Raw genomic sequence first — 18,109 nt, 5'->3', positions numbered from 1 at the left:
ATAAATCATTAAATACAAGGCAGACGGTAGCACCATTGGGTTTTGTTTTTTTAAAAGGATGTCCAGGGAGTTCAAAGAAGAGGGAGATGATGTTTGTAAATAACATAATTCTTCAAGGGAAAGGCAAAATTAGAGAAAAATTGTGTAGGATCTTGGCAGACGGAGGAGGGTAATACATGTGGAAGAAATAGCAGAGACCCTAACACGCAGATAGAAATTGTAGGATCTGCGTAGGGAGCACTGGGAGGGCAGACGAGAAAGGGAGTCTCCCTGAGCCTCCTGGGGAGACTGCCAGGAGAGGAAGCTTTTCTAAACATGGCTTACAATGGGCAGTCAGCATTGGCTTTGGGGCAGGGAGGCAATATAAGCAGGGCTGAACACTGACAAAACCAATCTAGTGAAGATTGTAGCAGAGAGTGACAGAGGGCGTGGGCTGGGCAGTGTCTGAGTCATCGGATGCCATCCCCGCCAGCTTCCAGGTGAATGTGGGTTCTCCTGAAGAGCACATTCCAGGGCAATCCATCCTTTCTTGGCTCGAGCAATTTGTAGTGCAACAGGGCCCTCTACAGGCATCTTGATGACTAGACTCAGAAGGATTTAGATGAGGCAGGATCTTAAAATTAATCCAGTCAAAGAACCAAGGTTGCATGCAGACTTAAAGGCCCATAGGAACCCTGAACATCGTGACAGAAGCAGGCTGGGTGTCCAAGGCACACGACTCCTCACCAAAGCTCTGTAAGAAGATAGGGCCACTGCTCTATATCTTCTGGTTTTCAAAAGAAGCTACACTAGCTAGATTTTTATAGTAAAACATCTTGATTTCTAGATGTGGGCTTGATTTAAAACAAACACCTGGAAAGCCAAAGCACACATGTCTGTGGGCTGGATCTGCCTTAGAGGCTGCACATTTTCAACATACAATTTCCAACCAGGAAGGGAATGTGGAGATCACCTTTAGAGTCTAACTTCTCCTCTTCACGGGCAAGAATATCATGTCCAAAGGGCCCCAGCAAAATTAAATAATCACACAGCTGCACAAGATCACAGGTCATTGAGGTATCCACCCATTGCACTGATTAATGTTGCTTGCAATTTTGACCCCAAGCTGCACCACCACCATTGACTTTTTGTCTAAGGTGGATGTGGGGCTGGGGATGAGATTGAGGGTGGTATAGTGAAAAGGCAGTTGATGATATTTTCCTGTAGATACAAAAACCACTCATTCCTCCTCCCATCACCCAGCTGAGCCAGGCGTGTCACAGTTAGTGGACCATCAGTGCCAGAGACCTTGTCCACAGGCTGGGGTCAAGTATTCCCAAGTAACCATCTCATCCCTCGAGTTCTGAGGGTAAACCGGGGTTCATTTACAGTCTACATTTTCTTCCCAGACTACATTCAACAGTCAGCAGGAACTTGAGGTCTCTTCTGGCCCCACCCTGCGTGTGGTATGCATGTCTTAATAATCAGCAGACGACAGCAGGGAGCTTTTGTGGTTGATCCATGACGAAAGTGATTATTTTATATATTTTAAAGAAAGGAACTTTTCTCATTTGTTTACGTATCACTTAGCTATATCTCTAGATCATCAAGAAATTAACCCCCAACACTAATATTTTCCATAAAATATATAGAGTTCACAGAGTTTAGATGAGAGACTTTGGCTCAGATCTACCTGGTGTAGGTCTAGGCTCTGCACTTAAAGACTCTGTCACCTTGAAAAAGTGAATTGCTTTCTCTAAGCCTCAATTACACACAGGCGTGGATTAATTAAAATAATGCTAATAATGCTTTTCAAACATTGTAAGTGCTCATAAATGGTAGCTATATTGCACAATTACTTCATCTTGATTTGTGAAGGGACTTAATATTGTCTCAATATTTTTGTGTGATTTTAAAGATCTAGAGATGCCATTCTTTCCAGAAAGGTATGAGGCCTATTAATACCCTCTTAAAAAATCAAAAAGCACTGCGAGTTTGATATTTGTTTGACTGTTGTTTTCACCTAATTGCAATCTAAATGTTTTATGCTCTAGTACTATCCAAGACATAAAAATCACAAAGAAAGGACATAAGGTATGTAGATAAGCCCTGACTAAACAATTAAATTATCCTTGTTACTATATAATCACATTCCTAATCTTTATGAGATGTCTCTTTGCAAGCTGTAGGTGTCTCTCACAACCTGGAAACTATCACGTTCAGCTTTGGCAGAAGAGTGAAATATAAGGAAGGACACATTTATTCACATGGGTATTCTCAAGGGGCTTAGCCTTTGTATTCTTGGGAAATTAACTACTGAGGCTCTTATACTCTGAGCTGTCCATTCATTGATTGAATAATTAGCAGAAATTCGGAGCTTAATTTGGAAGATATGTTTCTGAATGTGCTACGGCGTTGGGCTGTGCCAAAGATTTGGACAGAAATGTGGACTTACTCAGATTAGCAGTGCCAGACTTTGACAAATTAAATTTCAACACTTCTAGTTCATTTTGGCAGATGCTAGTATCCCGATGTCATGCAGCCAGGATGTAAGCCAGAAAGAGTGGTGTTTTGCAAGAGATTTTGGTAACCTTTCCCATAAGTGTGAGTTGCAGGGTATCAATATTTACGGCACACCACAGAGAGTGTGTTACATTTTGTAATATAGAGAAGTCAGATGGCTTACTCATTGTCTCCTGCAGAGAGGAACTTTCCTTATGTTCAACATCAAAAGCCTAAATTGCTGGTGTTTGTCTTGTGATTTTCTTAAGATAAGACTTTTTTTTTCAATTACATATAATAAATAAAAATCTTCTTGATGTCACCACAACGATATCCTAAATTTCCTAATTAAAAAGTCCTAAATTTCCAAATTAAAGGATTAGATTTGTATTATGTCCCAAAAGATGAACTATGTTATACTTTCATTCACTTCAAACGTTATAAAAAACCATAATTACACAAAAATCTAATTTAGAGAAAGAGGATACAATAACAAGCAACCATAACTTCCTTTGTATCAGTTTACTGGCTCAAGTGTGACTGAAATTAGTGTTTGTTCCCAACCCCATCATGCTCCAAAATACTAACTAATGAAGATTCATGAATATTGATATCCTGGAATGTGTTCTCGAAGAATTGAAGGATATTGACACAGGAAGGAGACAAAATGGAAGATGAAAGACATTGATGAACCCCTTGGCCAATTTGAGTTAGTAAAAAATGCCAGAAACACGTTTCATTTCTTTCCTAAATGACCCACCCCACCTAATGACCCATAGGTTGATATCTGAAAATGTAGTTCTGATGCAAAGGCTTCACTGGTAGGCATATTTTTCAGAGTCTGAGTGCACATAGCAAAAAAGTAGAAGGTGAAAATTTTTGCAGAACATATTGTATTTATGCATTTTTCCACTTAAGTCCTGCTTACATACATAAATACTGCCAGGTGTGGCTCTGGCTCCAAAGGAATGCCAGAGATTCCTCCCTGAAAATTTAACTCTAGGACGTATGGGATCACGTGATCATTGTGTATGGCCAATCGTACACAGGTGGCTTCTCATGAGCCATACTCTCAATTTCTGTAGCGTCTTAACTGGGTGGATTTTATACTGTGAATGCACATTGTTCCACAGGTGAAAAAAATTGAATCTCAATTTTTTTGTTTTGGTTTTGGTGTGCTTTTTCTTTGGCTATCTGGGAATGTTTAATTCTCTATCTTAGTTTCAATGATAGTGTGATTATAATTTAGAAATATTTATAAACTGCATATCTTTATAACTTTTTAGGTTATTGCCGCTCCAGACTCCAGCATTAATTCCTCTTTCCTTTCATCAGGAGGCAGTCCTTAATTAAGTCTTCTTTCTTCCTGGACTCTCCCCAGCTTTTTAACACCTTTCTGGGTGTGGTGCTGGAGTCACTGGGAGGCACCTCCACCTCCCCACTCCTTGGTATGAGGTAACCTTTACATACTTTGTGAGGACACGCAGAAAGTGCTGATGTGCAATTCATCTGCCTTAAATTCCTTCTGTAGGCAAAACAAGGCAAGCGAAATACCTTCTACTCAAAGGAAAGCAGAACACAGTTTTGTTTCGGAGTGAATAAAAAGCTATAACTTAATATAAGCGAAAGGCTTGTTACTAAGCTACCATTGTAAGAATATTCACATTTGATTCTCTTTTAATACATCTCATGGTCAAAATTATTTTGCTTATCTACATCACAATGGAAAAAAGTGTCCAAAGTTTTAGATGAAATCTAAAAGAAAAATCATTGATATTATTTTTAAATCTTATTTTGCTTGCTTTAAAAACAAATTCTTAAATTATGTTTTTACAAAACAAACACTGAAATATACACCTAAGATGATAGCCAGTAGTGTGTTATGGGTTTAGAGGTGAGGTTGAGAATAATCCCAGTTGCAGCACAGATAGGAAAAAATTTCTTTCTTCTCCCACCATCAAATTTTAGAGCTAGAAGGAAGGGCCTTGTAGAAATAGAAGCCAAAGCCCAAAGAAATTAAGGGTCCTGCCCAAGATTATTCTAATTACATAGAAGACATATGGTTAAAGAGGAAGGAACCTAATTCCCAAATAGTTATTTCTATGATTGTTCCATTTTCTCTCTCTATGTGCAAATCTGCTGTCAAGTATACAGAAATGGTAAAGAAAGTTTCCACATGCTGAAAAGTTTCCACATGCTGAAAAAATTCCTGTGTCTCATTCTTCAGTTTCTCTTTCAGGGCCAATTGTAGAATTTTATAGTAGAATTTCAGTCCCAGTGGATAGTCACCAGGTAATTCCACTAACAATAGAGGGAAGTGATGCCCATATAAGCATTAGGAGACCAGTGGATCCAACACAACATTTTATAATCCATTCAGAAGCAGAAATGTTTTGCCAGCTCAGGGCTCCATATCCAGATAGCTTTCAGTCATCAGAAACACTTTAGCTTATTCCATATTTCACAGATGAAAGCTCCACAGTGTTGTCACAAGCTGAGTATGATGTATGTCTGCTTTGGACACCCCATTTCCTTGTCCCTGGCTTAGACTCCAGGCACATGTTTGGTTCACTGAAGGTGCCATAACACCGATATCATTCTAATCGTTGACATCACATTCTTATAGACACCATGAAAGCAGCCTGTTTGAGGTTAGATCCATAGAGCAGTGGTCCAAAATACTGGTAGTAAGCACACGAAGAACCCAAGCATAGCATTGCTTTGGCTTGCTGCAAGGTTGATAATTATTCCCATGAAAACTCATATCTGACATGGTCAGGTGTACGAAATTCAGTCTCTCCGTGGTGAGAACAATAATCACACAACAAGAGCAACAGATCCAGAGTAGTATTATGAACTTCTGTCACTGTAAGATTGTTCCATTGGCTCCCATGGCACCCCAGTGAAGGCAAAGTTTAAAGACCAATGTTGAAATGTGTTCTCTCATTTCATCATGATCCCAGCTTCCATTATTTAACAAGTCTAGTCAGCTTGGGAAGTTTTGTTGTTTCATTTGAAAGTTTCAATTGTGGGCCCACTGATTTTTACAAAACCTCATGAAAATTTCGTTCAAAGGCCTCACAGTGGACTTCCACCGGAACAGATGTTGTAAGGTGATTTCAATTTTAGACACCTAAAACAGAGCATTGATTTCCATATGAATTTGCTGTATGTACAGCTTGTTGAAGATTATATAAACGCTATGCTATCGCAGTTGCCGTTGGTGCCCCACCCATATCCCCTTTATCCACTGGTAGATTCATCCCCAGCATCCTTCTCCAAAATATTGCCCTTGGCCAACAGCTCATTTTGCCTGAAGACTCCAGGGAGATTCTTGGCCCCTGCCTCCTGCCCCGCCAGGAGCACCACCCATGCTTGATGACACAGGATATTAAAGCCAAGATCCCTCACCATCTTGGGATAGGTCTGGAATGCCATCCAAGTTTGAGACCTCCCTGGAGAACCAGGCTCAGGCTAGACTTCAGCTAATGCCACATCTTTGCTTTTCTTCCTCTGCTCTGGCTTTCCTTTCTTCATTATAGGTTTCACCTTAGGGCATCCCTTGACCAACCACTTGCACAAGAATCCCCATTTTAGGTTCTGCTTCTAAGGAAAGTGACCTCAGGCAGCTGCTCTCTTGTTAACATTAAAAGGTCTACATCTTTTTTGTTTGTTTGTTTCTGGTCTCTTAGGCAATTGGTATAATAATATCAATTGATATAACAGATTTTATATTAAGTGATTTACAATTGATATAACAGATTTTATTCTAAGATGTGATTATTGAGGTTCCATAACCCTGATCTCATCCTAATAGTTGATATCACATTCTTATAGACACCATGAAAACAGCATGTTTGAGGTTAGATCCATGCAGCAGTGGTCCAACATATTGGTAGTAAGCACGTGAAAATTTGTCGTATTTTGTACAGTCTTAGTCATTTTTAAAATGACAACTTGGTTAATAGAGTACAGCAAGGGAAATGTATTTATACTTTTTACTTTTTATCTCGCATTATTATCTTGATTTTCCCTAATTACATGGACTTAAGGGAAAAAATTACCAGTGTGGATATACCAGAAATAAGAATTAATACATAAGTAATTTATACTTAGTGGATCAAGCTTATCTTCTTAGGCTGTTAGTAGTAGATAGTATCTCCTGAATATCTCCTGAATATACCCTTAGTTGATGTCTGGGAAGTAAATGGTCTTTGTTTGTTATACACTTTCATTCGTTTAATACTAATTTCCTGATTTCTTCATTCAACAAATATTTACTGAGTGTCTATTGTGTGCCAGGCACCGAACTGTGATATCTGGCACTGAACATATAATTGTCAATAAGACACACTTAATCTCTACCCTTGTGGGGTCTACTCTCTCCCTCATTTATAACTTTGATGTAGGCACCCAGAGATTGTAAATTGGAACTATCCTATTACAACTGCAGGTAAATTTTTACCACTTGTCTGAGAAAAAGCATCAAAACAAATATATAGAAAATTGCCAGATTTACAGCCATATTTTCCCTAAAAAGTTATACATGTCAATGCCTGGTACATTGTAGGAGCTCAATAAATATTTGTCAAATGAATGAGTGCCCAGTGACTTCATATTTTGTTTTATTTCATACCTCTTTCTTATGTAGCAGTAAAAAATAGAAAGAAAACCGCTTAATAATAATCCAACACCAATCCCAATTGCAATGTATTTTTCATGAGAATCCACAGCATATGAAGTTAAGGTCAAATGCTCACACCTTTCTCCAGTATAACCAGTAAAACACCTTCACAAAAAGAAAAGAATGCATAATTTTAAAAGTCATTATGATAGAAATACAAAGAAATGACCAATTTTAAATAATGAAAAAATTTCAATGGAAAATATGTCATTTAAATTAAAGAGGCAAATACCAAATGAAAGCCAATCTGTTACAGGTATTGAAGAAGCTATGTATTTTACAATAATAATTTCATTAAGTCCCCATATCAGTGCAAATTTCCTCATTGGTAGAAGAGAAAAGTAGTACGTACCATGCGTTGATCCAGAAAATTATTAACTCAGTCTTTCACAGGAGGATATCGAGCAAATCAATGATCATAAAAATAGTATTTTAGTTGCTCTAGAACTTTGTGTTCCTGTTTGTCTCAGTTCATCCTATAATCAACCCCATGAAAACTCGGAATCATCTCTGCATGTTGTTAAAATGCTAATATGACTTCAGTAGTTTTGAGGTGGAACATGCGCTTCTGCATTTCTATCAAGTTCCCAGGTTACACAGATGCCGCTAACCTGGGAACCATATTTTTGAGTAATGAGGATTAGGCAGCTTAGAAAAAGACTCCACAGATATTCAAATGCAAAGAGGATTTGTGAGTCATGTTCAGGTTGTGTACCCTTTTTGCTCCATAAAACAGAGGGGTGTGGAAATATACTGTGAAACACCACAGGCATAAATTCACCTTCTCCCGTCTCTAGGACTTTGAGAGTTCTTTTCCATTACCTGCAGATGGCTTTCTTCAACTCATGGTGGAAGGCACAAACACCATTGATGCAGTAACTGTTGTGGTCTTCCACGCAAGGATGTGAGAACTTCAAGGCTATTGGTCCTTCTGCGTAGTCAGCTAGGAAAAGGAGAAACAATATAAACAGATGAAGTGGGTCACATTTTTATGGTAGGTTTGTAACATGTGTGAAGACACCTTTAATTTAAGAATGTTCTTTGGGTGCTGTGTGCATTGAACTATTGATTGATTCCCTTGGCAGGGAAAATATATCTAGACAGCTCATTAATTAATTAAGGGGTGGAGGTAAATTGATCCATTCTTTGGAAGCTACATAATAAAGTATCGATACAAGTTTGCCAAAAGGTGGCAGCATTGATTGTGGTCTTAGCATGTTATCTTGAGCAAGGCTTCCCAAATGTACGCTTCAATGCTGGTAAGTTAAAAGATCTCATTTTTTTTTCATTCTTCCCTTTATACATGCGAAGTCAGTGCTTAGGGAGTTTGGGATTTATAATTGCTAGGTAATGAACTTGATTTTTCTTCTCTTCTCCCAGAGGAGAGTGAGATGAGAATTCCTCCTTCCTTTTATATGGACACCACGAGTAGCTAATTAAAAAGGAAACATTTCCCTAACTCATTTCAGAAGAGGTATTGTTATGACCTATACAAGAAGCCAGAAGCAACATATGGCTCAGGCTTAACATAGTTAAGACAATACCTTCAAATATTAATTAGGAATTTTGCTCAGTTAAGAAACTTTATGAAATAATGGGAAAAGTCTTGGAGTTGGAATTTAAAAACCTGAGTTTTGATATCTAGCTCTGATACTATGTAAGTGACCACACTTGACAGAACTTTAATGGTCAAGTGTCCAGAAGCCTCTTTATGGGATGCTTCCCTTTGGGAAGCTGTGTTGTGGCAAAATGTATATATTTCAGGATGCTTACTCTTCATTCCCTAATGTATGAAAGACATATATTTATATCATCCTTGGGGTTCATATACCGTGTTTCCCCGAAAATAAGACTTAGCCAGACCATCAGCTCTAATGTATCTTTTGGAGCAAAAATTAATATAAGACCCGGTCTTACATAATAACATATAATATAATATAATATAATATAATATAATATAATATAATACCAGGTCTTATATTAAGTTTTGCTCCAAAAGACACATTTAAGCTGATGGTCCAGCTAAGTCTTATTTTGGGGGAAACACGGTAGTGGGAATGACACAGATAAAACTGTAACTGAGTCCTTTTTGGTATACTTTAATTGCTGATTCTTAAAATTTTCCCAAGCAGAATTAGTGGGATTTTATTTTCTCATTGTTATGAATAAACATGTTAGGAATATCTCCTCATCCTTAGTTATCATGTTACACCATATTTGCCCTACTAAGTAGATGAAGAGACTCCTACTTATTTGTTCAGATCTAAAAAGGCATGTGTTTTTATGTTGAAAATACTAACTTTTTAGGTACTAAGACACCAACAAGATCCTCTGTTATATAATTTCCTTTTCATTGAGAATACACAATATTACATTAAAATTCACATTCATTTTGTTGAATGGGATATAGTAGTGAATCTAATTTCTCCTTCTAATAATTAATTGTAAAGCAGTGAGAATTTGGTTGTTGAAGTAGGTTCTTCCTACTTCAAAACTAAAGTCCAATTAATCAAGCCTGAACCAAGATTTGCTAGAAAATGTGAGAACCAAAAGAAGGCATTTCCAAAGAAAGCGTATACTAGAGAGGTTCATCTTTCCTCTAAGAAGAAGGACATTTATAAAAAGAATGTCCTGAGATACTGGATTCAGATTTTTAAGTTAAATAAAAAGCAAGGAAAAACTAAAGTTCCTCATCAAGAAATCAAAGGAAAACTATAGAGACCATACATTCAATTGCTTTTTTACATCATGGTTACCTGTAACTTGGAGACTTTTACTTGCAGTTCCCTATTAAGGAAGAAAAAAAGTGGTTCTGGGCATAATGTTATGAACCCAGTCACTGAGAGAAACCGTAGTTTAATTTTCTGCAGTATGATCTTCTAACGAAAGTATTTCTCTTTGCTCAAAGTCTCAGAAGACAAAGTTATAAAAATTATTCTAAAACCCACACTGATTTTATTTTGCAAATTGATATTCAAAAACTTAAATGGCAAAAATATTTTAAGTAATTTTTCAAATTTAAAATTATTGGTAAAATGAAGAATACTTAAATATTACTATTTTTCATATTCAGAAGCAAAATATTTGACTCGATCTTTTATTTGCCTGACTCTGAGAGCAACATGTGGTTTTCTCTGTCCTATGTCACATCACTGATCTCCACAGTAGGGGGCAGTATGTGATTTGTGTCAGAATCAACCACCCAGCACTCAGATCTTGGCAGGGAACAAGCTTTCCAAGTTCACCTCTAAGAGTTCAAACAGGTTTGAAAAAATGCTGATGCTCGACCGCAGCCAGACGCTATTCTAATAGTAATAATAAAATAAGAAAGAAAACCTATCATCATCATCAACAACAAAAATTAGGGAGAAGTGCTTAGGAAATATAGCCTATGCTACAACAACAACAAAAGCCTCCCTAAAACAAACAAGAAAGAAGATGTTTCCAAAGATGAGGGGACGTGAATTACAGTTTCATCTTGTAGCCATAATTTCTTTGGTTGCAAAGCTCATAGTCACAGATCAAAATATAATGCCAAATGGTGACAAACTGTCTCTGGACACACATGGGTTATTGGGAATCACGCAGGAATCAAGCAGAAATGGTGTCATGTTTCACATTCAGGATAGTAACTGAAGACAACTTTTCTTTCTCTCATTTGCTTCACTTCCTCTTTTTTTAAAAGGCAATTATTTGCTGACATCTACCTGTCACTTCCATTTAACAGCATCATGCTAAGAGTTGGTTATCTAATAATAAAATACATATTTACAATTTTCCAGTGTTATTTTTATCACAATCCAAATTTCTCTCAGAAGTTCAAAAGAAAGTCACTTGAAACACAAAAGTGCCAAGAAAATACCTTCTATTTTGTTATCTGTCCAGTTACTTTGCTGAGTTACTGTGGGTGTTACATTCATGGCCACCTCTTCAGTCAATGCTGCCATTGCTGTATGAATGGGGGGGAAAAGCATCTTTAGCAGGTGAGCCTCCTTCTATGTACAAGCAACAGATTGAAAGTTATTCTATTTGTTCCCACTTATGTTCTAGTTTTAATTCATCTACATTTGAGATCCATAATCTGACTAGGGCAATTTCCTGACAGTTTCCCATCCATACTAAGTCCACTGACTATATTATAATTATAGAAAATAGAAACACATTAATATTTAAGAGAAAGTGAATACACTTATATACTGATTCAATCACAAAGATGCTATTGAATAGTAGTTAAAATGTAATTAACCACTCTTTGGTTTTATGAAGCAAACATTTAAAGGTCTCAACAAAAGAGGTGTCAAAATATATTAGGAGAAGAACATACATTACATAAGAAACTAAATTAATTCAGATTCCTTGCTCTAATCTTTGTCATGAAGAACAACTGCTAAAAGCCAACTTCTCACTAATTCAGAGAAAACAAATCCTATTCACATTTTACACTGATACAAAATTAACAAAACAAAAAGAAATTACCTACCATTGAATAAGATATAGACTGATATTGAAACGCCACCAAAAGCCATCTCCTGCACTTATTAACAGTATCTTGCTCTTATCCTCCTAGACTGACGGGTGGAAGGTTTTATGGAGCCCTCTGAGCCTTTCTTGCATTTATATTTCATGAAGCGTCATCTGGCAGTTCTTACCAATCAAAAAAATATGTACTTCTGGCAGCAGCCTGAAGCCCCGAGGCGCTCACACTCTCGGTTAGGATACCTGCATTATCTCACAATGTGATCAGGTTTCTTTTGAAACACCGATTTCCTGTAACCTGTGGGCATAACCTGGGAGGTCAAAGTACTTAAAACCACAAAAAACAATCTGAATTCAGCAAAGCTCCCATTGGTCTAAACAGAATTGTACTAGCTCCAAAGTGGCTAGCAACCTGATTGGATTCCAACAAAGGGATTTTTTATATTTGCAAACTAAGAAACAGATAAAAGAATAATAAAAGAATAATAAAAATAATAAAAGAATAGTAAAGAATAGAATAAATAATAAAGAAAAGAATGATAAGAATAATAAAAATGATAAAAGAATATCTCTGAACCTGCCATCAGTTAGTTACACTGCCTTTCAGTACAGCCTGGGTTTCACTGAAAATGAAGATATTTTGTAATTTAGTGACAGGGGAGAACAATTACATTTGTGTAAAAACAGGTTTAATATTTCATTTTAGTTTTTGCTATCTAGTTTTATTATCACAAGTTATATAAAAATAATTATTTTAATAGCATAACATTTACCATCATGTCATTCTGCCACTTAATATTTTTCTGAGGAAATGGAATGGGCTACCAAGTTCTGGGAACTACAATGCTTAAATTTGTGCCCCAATGAGTAGGTTAGAGAGGATAAGCAAAGAAGCAAAATGATGATGATGATGATGATAATAAAAGTTTTCATTAAGATATAATTAAAATATTTAGTTTTGCTACATCTAATGAATAGAAAGTTTTAAATTTAACACAACATTCAAATTTTTCTGACTGTTAATCTAGTTATGATTATCAAAGTATCATTTTAAAGGCCAAAACATGTAATTATTGCTGTTACATATTGTGACTATAAGGAGCTTCCCATAAATTTTCACTTGCCCCAAATTATGATGAACACTTTATAAATATGTTTTGTGGAGGTGTTGTGCCTTTTTCTCAGGAATTTCAATTGTTCACATTTTCCGTACCTTGAAAAGCTGTTTAAGTCAAGATAAGTTATCATTTGCATCATGTCCATCCAGCAAATTCAATTTCCCAGGATTCCTATTACTATTCAAATATGAATTTGGCTTTAGAAATCACTCAAGAATGAGCTTGTTGAACTCATTATAACTTAGGCAATCATCACAGACGTCATCATTTTAAAGTTAAAAGAATATATAGTACTTAGCTCACTTTAAATGTGCCTACATTTTGTATTTCTACTTCTGTGGGGATTTTTAAACTGTTTATTATTAAAATAATTTCCGGCTATTTTTTTCCCAGGCAAATAATATTTGAATTATAAGTCAAATAATTTTCTGTACCATTGGTGAGAATGTAAGAAGGAATCATTTGCAAAGGATTCACTAAACCATCACAAGCAATTGCAGTTTCTCGAGGAAGAAGCTAGGACTAATGTCCACTATCTTTGTCTCTAAGACTGAGGCACAGAAGTACTATAACCATCTTTGTCATAACTATTAACTGGTGCTTCCATAGTGCTTTCCATTTTACAAAAGGTGTTCACGCACATCTTCCCTCTGTCTTCAGTAATCCTGGCCCCGACAAATGCAGCACCTGTCATACAGTATGACAGTGAATCTGTCTTGAGTGAATAAAGAAATAAACAACAGGTTTTCCTTTTCCTCCCATATGACAAATGAGGAATAGAGGCTCAAAAGAATTAAGTGCCTTGACAAAGGCCCCGCCCAGATCAGGACTTGAATCTATGTTTGGATTCCAGATCATATGCCCTTTCCATTTCCCCAGCTGTGTCCTCTAGTAGGAGTTGGTATACTGCTCTTCGCGGAGCTCTCTTAATTATCTCCTAAAATCAAATTTTAAATAAATTATCATAAAAATCTAAATATTAAATGAACTGTGGCTTTCACACACATTTGGGCTGAGAGGAATGGACTGCTGTCTCTTTAGATGTTTTCCTACTCTGGTGAGTTGGGCCACATAATACAGAAACTCATCCATCACTTCAGTTTAAGGTTTATACCAGAATATAGTTCTAAGTCGTCCCACGTGCCTCTTTCCTCTGGAACGCATACTGATGGATCCCACTTACACGCTCTATAGGAGTGTCTCCTACCTTGGCGTCTTCAGTCCTCTCATCAGAAAGTCTTTTCCCCAATCCTGAAGAATGGGGGAGATGGGTGCTGTAAAGTGGCCTCATTGATCTCTTTATTCATTCTTGATACATGTTAGAGCAGGTTGGACAAGAAAGGAGAAAAGAGAAGGCTGAGAGCTGTGGCACTCCACTTTCATTTTTTCCTCCTACCACTTTGTCTTTTTTAATTTATTCATCTTGTTCCTGCAAATGTCTTCACGCCTGTTCCCTTTCCTTCTCCTTCCTTTTCTTTCCCCTTTCATTCCATTCTTTTTCTCTCCTTTCTTTTTCTTTCTTGTTCTTTCACTAAGTCAACCAAAATTTGTTGCTGGACATTGGCTGAAAATGGTTATTAGTCATTGCTTATCTCTCTCTAAACTTATGCTGTTAATTCTCATGGATTCAGTTGTCATTCATTCATTTATGCATTAATAAAATATTGAATGCCTACAACATCCATGGCACTGGGCTGGGTGTTACGATGTTTGCAAGACAAATAGACAAATCATGCGTGGACAGTTGTTGCCTCAAGGAACTAAAGGGAGCTAAGGAAAATACATAACTACACTACGGGGTAAGGACTGATAATTATCATGAATGTGTAGATAAATGACTAGGAGAGTTCAGGGGTGGAACTTAAACTCCCACTGCAGTTTTCATGGACAAGTTTCATTAGACGTGAATCTTAAATAACAAGTAGGATTCAGACATACAGTGAGTGATCAGATAAAGCAGTCTTGGTGGGGAAGAGAAGGGCACTTAAGAGCAGGCAAAATGGTGTAGTAAAGAGAGTGGGTTCTGGCTCACATCATCCCAACAGACTTATTTTGAAATCTAATTCCACAGTTACTATCCATTTGGCCTTGGCTCAGGCTTTTTAATAACCCTAAGAGTAAATTTTCTCATGTATCAAAGGGGGATTGTCAGTAACATAAAAAAAGGAAAGCATTTAGCATGTGATGAGCTCTCAATTAAGGATAACCGTTACTATTGAACACGCGTAGAAAGAGACCGGGTATATATAATAGTCAGTAAGGTCAGGAACTTAGTGGTTAGTACACACTGATGAGCCGTAAATTTTCATCACTAGCCATGAATTCTCATTCTCTCCCTAGACTGATATGACATCAGGGCTTTTATTTATATATTATGTCATCACCTCAAACTCAGTATGTCTTAAACTGAATATGTTATCTCTTCTCCAAAATCATTTCCCCTTTACAACTTCATGTTAATCAATGATAACATCTTCCAAGCTGTAATTACAATTCTCGTAAATTACTCAACATGGTCTAAATTTTTAATTTATTCAGCTTTCTCTAATCTGTTTCTGCATACTTATCCAGCTGCATTTCCACTACTCTCTAACACACACTTTTCATTGTAGTATAGCCTTGCTTTGCTATATACAGGGGGTGCCAAAAAATGTATACACATTTTAAGATAGGAAAAAAACTATTAAAATCATAATACTGAATATATACCGATAACAAAAGATGAATACAAGTCACGTTTGACTTCAGCAATTACAAGAGGTGCTCAAAGTGGTTACCATCAGCGTAATTTTAATACAGTTTTTTCCTTTCTTAAAATGTGTATGCATTTTGTTTTGGCACCCTTTGTATATGCTAAGCTCACTCTCCCCTCCATCTTTGTATTATTGTTTAATCCCCATTAATTCTGTAGAGTCCTTTTGGCAGATACTTGTAGGAGAAGGAAAATTAATTCTCCAAAGCTCCTGCACAAGGTCATCATATGTCTATTTTTTATGGACCCCAAATATCCATAAAGTCATGGTAGCAACAAACCAACTTTATCTTTATGTGTTGACAAAGACTTACTTCTTGACCAAACTTTAGTCATGCTCCGAGTCCTCTTCTCCACTAGGCTTCTACTTGGCCTGCTCAGCAGTTTTAAAAAATAATCCTGCTAAGACAATTTGTGGCCCCCCATCCCAATATCTGATCAAGCCCATCCTTGATATCTAAGTCAGTGGCCTCTCTTTAGCAAGAATCATGGTAAGATAGTTTAGCAAGAATCCCCCTACACTTGATATCTAATCAAGTTCCTCTAGGTAATTTTTCATCCACTGATCCCCTCATTCTCCTTGTTGGCCTACAAATCCACAGCTGTCTCTGCTGTATTCAGAGTTGAGTATAATCTGCTCTATTGCTTGAACAGTCTTGAATGCTGTATTCCTTACCATTTTTAACAAATGTCAGGATAATTTTTATTTTGCAGTGCTTTAATGTTTCTGGAAAGGCTCACTCTTGAATGTTAGCCTAGCCAAAGGGGCATGAACCTTTCAAATATAACTCGTCCTACGCTTTGAGGGGGACGGAGGGTGAGCTCAAAATCACAGACTTCACCTTTTCCATGTAAATGTATTTTGGGCCTTGTTTTGTTTTGTGAATTTGCAGCCCTTAAAAATTAAAGAGGCTCTTTTCTGAAATGTTTGCTTCAGAGCTTTACATGTAAACTTCTGTCAGGGTTCTCAGACAAAGATTGATCTGGGCTGATTGTGGAATGGGCTATAGAACTTTTTTTTTCCATGTTTGAAAAACTTGTACATTTCCCAGCATGCTATAAAGAAATAGAATATATATATATATATATATATATATATATATACACATATATATATTAACAAAGAAATTTATAGATATATTAAGGAAGAAGAAGACAGGTATTCTTATTTAAATTGCTTTTATTAGACAGTTGAAATACTATTATAAACATCTAGTCTATTTTCATATAAATGATCAAGTGTACACAGTAAGACATGCATTGGGTAAGAATCATTATTGGGACATAAATATACTGGGATTTGGGTATGAAAACAATACAGATATGTGGCTACAGCAGTCTCAAAATGGCCTTGAACTGAAAGACACATGTTTTTCCTAATTTAGATTGTATTAGAAATATGGCATCTACTTTGAGAACCAAAAGCTATAAAAGAAGAGGAAAGAACGTGGGCAAGAAAACAGTAGATCTTTAGTTATAGCCTAAGGCTTAGGATATAACATTGGCACACGGTAGGTGTGTTTTCCCATTAGATTTCTAAATTTGTGAAAAAAACATAACAGCTGTTCTTTAATGAAGCCTCACTCATACTAGGCCTTTTTTTCTGATATTTGTGATAAAAGACCACCTTAGTTTTGTTTTTTTGTATTTGTTTGCTTTTGGATTTTCCATTATTCCTCAAAGAAGGCATTGTCCACATATTTTTCTAGAAGAACCAATAAATTACATGTAAACCAAATACATTCTCATTACATCTTTACTAGGAAAAGTAGTCATTCATAATTTGAAATAATCATTACCTGTTCAAGTAGCACTATATATTTTTTGTCTTCCTTGTATACTTTTCTTTCCTTGAATAAAAACATCATTTCTTATTATAATGGCTCCTAGGATGCATTTGAGAGATATATGAGACCAATTTTTTTTATATTTTATCTTTCTTTTAGCAAGTTAGCTTCTTTTCAGCATACCATATAGAACATAAAACATATAAAAATTGATCATGCTTATGGCAGAACCTAAATTACAGTTTACATGGGTGCCATCTGGCTGAAAAAACATTTGTTGAAAAGATATGGCATGCGATATTTAATTGTGTCAAAAATATATTATTTATTTATGAGCCCTTTATTGTTTTAAGCTTATAAACAAATATCATTCACAAAATAAACAAGTGTTACCAAAGTTTTCATTGGAATTGTTTTGTTTTCCCTAAAACTCAAAATGTGCCAGCAGGAAATGCATAAAGTTGTGTGAATCATCTTATCCACAATGATTCCATCCATGAAAAAATAAATACAATGTAGAAACAAATAGCTTTGTAGTAAAATATAAAGGTATTTTTCCTTTTGTTAAATAAATAGCATGACTTCTGTTTGCTTTAGCCTTTCATGTGATCTAATAAATGATTTTTTTAGCCGCCAAAAGGGTATTCTTCAGAAGCATCACCACTGTCATGGGTCCCACACCTCCGGGAACTGGAGTGATAAAGCTAGCCTTCTTCTTAACAGCTGAAGGAGGAAACAGAAAGTTTGTTTTTAATTTTTAAAGTTTTCTGAGAATTTCGTATTCTTAAATATACTGAACTGTTAAAAGATA

The 18,109-nt window shown here is 36.2% G+C and overlaps 2 protein-coding genes across 4 annotated transcripts in view; both read right to left on the bottom strand.

The window, feature by feature from the left end:
- Positions 1–4,832: 4,832 nt before the first annotated feature.
- On the bottom strand, positions 4,833–11,892 carry EPGN (epithelial mitogen). The gene is made up of 5 exons (XM_019720020.3): positions 11,646–11,892; positions 11,028–11,114; positions 7,988–8,108; positions 7,118–7,270; positions 4,833–5,614 (listed from the first exon to the last, which is right to left on the bottom strand). The coding sequence occupies exons 1-5, from the start codon at positions 11,689–11,691 to the stop codon at positions 5,560–5,562; spliced, it is 462 nt and encodes a 153-aa protein (XP_019575579.2). The 5' UTR covers positions 11,692–11,892; the 3' UTR covers positions 4,833–5,559.
- Positions 11,893–16,673: 4,781 nt separating this feature from the next.
- Positions 16,674–18,109, bottom strand: part of MTHFD2L (methylenetetrahydrofolate dehydrogenase (NADP+ dependent) 2 like) — a 98,737-nt gene continuing 97,301 nt past the window's right edge. For 2 of the 3 annotated variants that reach the window (XM_019720739.3, XM_074324454.2), the window contains one exon: positions 16,674–18,021. In XM_019720739.3, coding sequence (XP_019576298.3) covers positions 17,909–18,021 — 113 coding nt within the window. In that variant the 3' untranslated portion in view covers positions 16,674–17,908. The remainder of the gene's footprint in view (positions 18,022–18,109) is intronic. The other variant, XM_019720747.3, reaches the window with a different exon arrangement.

This window comes from Rhinolophus sinicus, chromosome 1 (genome assembly GCF_057876585.1).
Source record: "Rhinolophus sinicus isolate RSI-liver-muscle chromosome 1, RSI-T2T, whole genome shotgun sequence".
In the NCBI taxonomy this organism is placed as follows: domain Eukaryota; kingdom Metazoa; phylum Chordata; class Mammalia; order Chiroptera; family Rhinolophidae; genus Rhinolophus; species Rhinolophus sinicus.
This window is presented reverse-complemented; position numbering and strand designations above follow the sequence as displayed.

What these genes read in the sequence shown, in the direction of transcription:
- EPGN (XM_019720020.3), bottom strand. Translation starts at nt 11,691, where the DNA reads ATGGCTTTTGGTGGCGTTTCAATATCAGTCTATATCTTATTCAATG. An exon ending in GACAGATAACAAAATAGAAG is followed by an intron (nt 8,109 to 11,027) that starts GTATTTTCTTGG and finishes TCCTTTTCCTAG; the next exon opens with CTGACTACGCAGAAGGACCA. An exon ending in TTGAAGAAAGCCATCTGCAG is followed by an intron (nt 7,271 to 7,987) that starts GTAATGGAAAAG and finishes CTTTTTGTGAAG; the next exon opens with GTGTTTTACTGGTTATACTG.